Here is a 4,894-nt window from a genome sequence, read left to right as displayed (position 1 = left end):
AGGATCGGACATTGTTTCATTCTGCTGTGCATGGGGTCGCTATGAGTCGGTTCTGACTCGATGGCACCTGACAACAACAACAACAACAAAAGATAGTGATTACTGTTGTGTTTAGGTTCTGCCAAGTTGGTTCCTACTTGGATATACAACCCATGGACAACAGAATAAAACAACTGCCTCATCCTGCACAATGTTCACAATTGTTGTTATGATTGAATCCAAAGTTGTAGTCATTGTATCCATATTCTGTATGCCTTCCAATCTGATGAGCTGATTTTCTAGTAGCCTATCAGACCATGTTACTCATAAAGGTTTTTTTGGGTTGATTTCTCAAAAGTGGACTACCTAGTCTATCTTAGTTTGGAAGCTCATCTGAAACCTCTCCACCATGGGTGACCCTGCTGTAATTTGAAATTTTAGTGGCATAGCTTCAAGCATCACAAGAATTTATAAACCACAACAGTACAACAAATTGACAGGTGAGTTAAGACTGAGAAAATGTTCTAAGACTGAGAAAGAGTCTTAGTAGTTTGGTCTTTGTTTGTTTGATTACCTAAACATAAATATTTAATGCATAAATATTTATAACATAATGTTCATGCAATGTCGTTACGAAGATATCAATGTGTTTAAATTTTTTGTTGTTTCAGAGGGATTCCGGGGAAGAAGTGTGGTACTATCATACTTACAGCAGAGGAGTTAAATTGTTGCAGGGTAAGTAAATATTTCCTCAGTTTAAAAAAAATATTTCTAACATGTATATGAAATGATATTTCTGAAAAAGTAATTATGTAATTCTCAAATAATTTGAGCAAAAATGAAACTGTCTGTATTAAAATCCATGTTATAAATTTAGATACTTAGCACTTTGTTAATTTTGTTTATATTTTAACCAGAGAAACTACATCCATAGTCCAAAAGAGGATAATCAGTTATTTTAACAATCTGTTTAAAGGATAGAAATTATTAAATTGAAACTGAATGTCAAACTAATTTTAAGCATATGATAAGGAATTTCTAATTGTTCAAATCAGTTCCATTCTTGCACTAACTTTGCCAAATTACATGTGATTACAAAGAAGAATTTGTAGTTACTTGATTTTAGCTCTTTCATAGAAAAATACTTGCTTCCCCTTATTTCTAATTTAATTGCACCAGAGTTTATATTTGGTTCCATGTATTATTGCCTTTTTGTTTGTTGCATCAACATTGAAGAAAGGACCAGCTACTACTTTTGCTAGGAACATGACTATTGTACTAAAAGTACATTCTCTATTTTTAGAAAACTGCTTTTTTTAGTTTTGACTTGCTGACACACTGATTGACTCATATGCAGTGTTTTCACTGTCCTCAAAAAATAAGGTGATAGTTATGACACTCCACATGGGAGGTAGTGATGACACTCCAAATTTGAAGTCAATATAATATGGTTTATGGGGCCCAGTGGTTGTCCGAGGATTGTTATTTCCAGAAATGAAGAGCTGGCTCTAGGTTATATATCTAGGGTTCTTTTTCTTTTTTCTTTTTTTTAATGTTTTATTGTGAATTATGTGATAGTTTACATGGGAGAACATTTGCTTTACATTCATCCTATCGTAAATTGTTTCATTGCCATGGTTACAATCCTCTCCATGCATCATCAACCAACCAAAGGGTACACCCTGCAAGCCTGCCCACCCCCCAACCCCCCAGTTGTCAGCACACAGCAGCCCCTCTCCCTCTCTGGGTCTAGATCTAGGGTTCTTTAAAAAAATCTGCTTAATCATTTTAGGAACAAAGAATATTAAGAGCTTAATAGTTTCATTTGGCATAAAATAAAATATTACCTCAATTGTAAACATTATCTCCAAAGTTTTTCTTTAAATAACTACTGTGGGTTAATACACACTTTTCTGACACAATATGGTCAATGCACTATATTGTATTTGAATTGATTTTATAGTTTTGGGATTTGGGGAGTAAAAAAAAAGAAGTGAAATCACAATGTTGTTCTTGTTATTAAGTGCTATTGAATCAGTTCCAACTTATAGCGACCCTGTATAGGGTTTCCTAGAAATGGCTGGTGAGTTTTAACTGCTGACTTTGTGGTTCAAACGGACCAGTGCTTATCCTACAGTACCACACAAAGAAATTACAAAAGCAATTACAATACAAATTGCAATAAGAAATTACAATAGCAAAGTATAATAACAAGCTTGTGGAGAGAAATAAGGATATGAGAATTTAAGTAATTAAAAAAGCCTTTGAATTAATGCTTTCTTATTCCACTTTTTCCTTTTGTTTTAGGATAATCAGAATCAAATAAATCTCAGTGTTCCTGTCTATAAACTACTCAAAATTTACCTGCAGTATAACTCTCTGAAAATACATCATCTGCAGTTGAATTTTGGTTTTATACCTAATTTGTATTTCAATTATTAACTCTCTACTCTGAGTATTAATTTCCATATTTACAGCTTAAAGAAAAAATGTGAAACTGTCACTAGACTAAAAAGAAATCTTCCAGCTTTGAAAATCTATAACCATAACATTAAATTTGCTAGTATTTCTATTAGAAGCATTTTGTATTGAAATGTTTTTTAAAATCATGTAGTTACTTAAATTAGAAATATCATCTATTTTCTGTTCCCCTCTAAATATGTATCCTTGTATGTTGTTGTAGTTGTTATGTGCCATGGAGTCGGTTCCAACTCATAGAGACCCTGTACAGGGTTTCTGAGGCTGTAAATCTTTACAGGAGCAGAAAGCCTCATCTTTCTCCTGCGGAACAGCTGGTCGTTTTGAACTGCCGACCTTGAGGTTAGCAGCCTGACTCATAACCACTACGCTATCAGAGCTCTTTGTACATTGTTGTTAAATGCTATCAAATTGGTTCCGACTCATATAAGGTTTCCAAGGAGCAGTTCGTGAGTTTGAACTGCTGACCTTGCAGTTCAAACCGACCTTGTGGTCTAGTGCTTATCCTATAGTGCCACACCAGGACTCTAGTGAGTATTTTATGCAGCAAGATAGGAAAATGTAGTTGTTCATGGTCAATAAGAGAATATTCTTCATAGTGGCATTAACATACTATTTGGTCAAGATCTTGAGTTCATTAAGATGATTTTTTTCAAATATGCCTTTGAACCACCACTCACCTGTCAATTTGTCATACTGTGGTAGCTTGTATGTTACTGTAATTCTGGAAGCTATGTCATCAGCATTTTAAATACCAGTAGCGTCACTCACAGAGGACACATTTCAGCGGAGCTTCCAGACTAAAACAAACTAGTAAGTAGGAGAGGTAGACTATTTCTGTAAGTAGTAAGCCACTGAAAACCTTATGAGTAGCTGTGGAACAGTGACAGGCACAGTGCCAGAAGATGAGCCATTCAGGCACAGTGCCAGAAGATGAGAGTATATGACTGCAGTAGAGCTGCTGCTTTCTCAAATTAGACTTGACCTTAATGTTGTGGATGGAGTTAAGCTTTTGGGGCCTTCATTTGCTGTTGTGGCAGAACTGAAAATGAGAAGATACAGCTGCAAACATCCATAAATAATCAGAACATTGAATGTTCGAAATAATGATTTTAAGCAATTTAAAATTATCAAAAATTAAATGGAAAGCATAAATATCGATGTCCTAGGCATTAGTGAATTGAAATGGACTGGTATTAGTCATTCTGAGTCAGAGAGTCATATGGTTTATTATGTCGGGAACAGCAAAGTCAAGAGGAATGACATTGGACTCATGATTTAAAAAAAAAAATTAAAAAAATTCTAAGATCTATTTTGACGTATTGTTCTGTCTGTGATAGGATATATACTCATAAGGAAAACCAGTTAATACCACTATTCAAATTTACTCACCAATAACTAATGCCAGTGATGATGAAATTGAAGAATTTCTGATGTGACGCAGTAGGATAAGCACTGGACTGTGAACCACAAGTTTGATAGTTCAAACCCATCAGCTGTTCCTGGTGACTTGATGGCGCTTAACACCAAAAGTTAATATCTTCAGTCAGAAGTTGACCAAAAATTCTATCAAGATAGATTGATAATTACTTGTGGTTGCTATGTGAAATCTGGAAACAATGAAGGAAAAGATCATTATTTGGAAAATATGACCATGAGGTTAGAATGATGATGGAGATCACATGACAAAATTTTGTAAGATCAAAGATGTATTCATTGCGAATACTTTTTTCAACAACATAAACTGACTACACATGTGAAGTTCACTTTATGAAATACATAATATTAAATTGACTGTGTCTGTGGAAAGAGATGATGAAGAAACTCAATATCATCAGTGAAAACAAAGCCTGGGGTTGACTGTGGAAGAGACCAGCAATTGCTCATATGCACGTTCAGATTGAAATGGAAGAAAAATTTTAAATGGTTCTAAGAGAGGCAAAATATGACCTTGATTATATCCCACCTGAATGTAGAAACTAATTAAAAAATAGATTTGATGGATTAGACACTAATGACCAAAGACCAGAAGGACCGTGGGATGACATCAAGAACATTGTACAGGAAGAAAGCAAAAGGTTATTAAAAAGACAGAAAAGGAACAGATAACCAAGCGGATGTCAGAAGAGACTAAAACTTGCCCTTGCACATAGAAAAGCTAAGGCTACTGGAAGAGAAAGTGAAGTGAGAAAGCTGTACACAGAAAATCTCAAAGGGCAGCTCAAGAAGACAAAGTCAAATATTGTAATGAGTTGTGTAAAGACCTGGAATTAGAAAAATGAAAGGAAGAACAGAGTCAGCATTTCCCAAGTGAAAGAACTAAAGAACAAATTTAAACCTCAGTTTGCAATGTTGAAGAAGGCTATGGACAAAATATTAAACAACACTGGAAACACCAAAAGAAGATGGAAGGCATACACAGTCATTGTGCCAATAA

At 34.7% G+C, this 4,894-nt stretch overlaps 1 protein-coding gene across 1 annotated transcript in view; it reads left to right on the top strand.

The window, feature by feature from the left end:
• The window catches only part of CPNE8 (copine VIII), a 384,959-nt gene that overhangs the window by 180,519 nt on the left and 199,546 nt on the right, over positions 1-4,894 (top strand). Inside the window, exon 7 of the mRNA XM_006865292.1 lies at positions 651-714. Coding sequence (XP_006865354.1) covers positions 651-714 — 64 coding nt within the window. The remainder of the gene's footprint in view (positions 1-650; positions 715-4,894) is intronic.

Source organism: Chrysochloris asiatica, unplaced genomic scaffold (genome assembly GCF_000296735.1).
Source record: "Chrysochloris asiatica unplaced genomic scaffold, ChrAsi1.0 scaffold00077, whole genome shotgun sequence".
NCBI classification, from domain to species: Eukaryota; Metazoa; Chordata; class Mammalia; order Afrosoricida; family Chrysochloridae; genus Chrysochloris; species Chrysochloris asiatica.
This window is presented reverse-complemented; position numbering and strand designations above follow the sequence as displayed.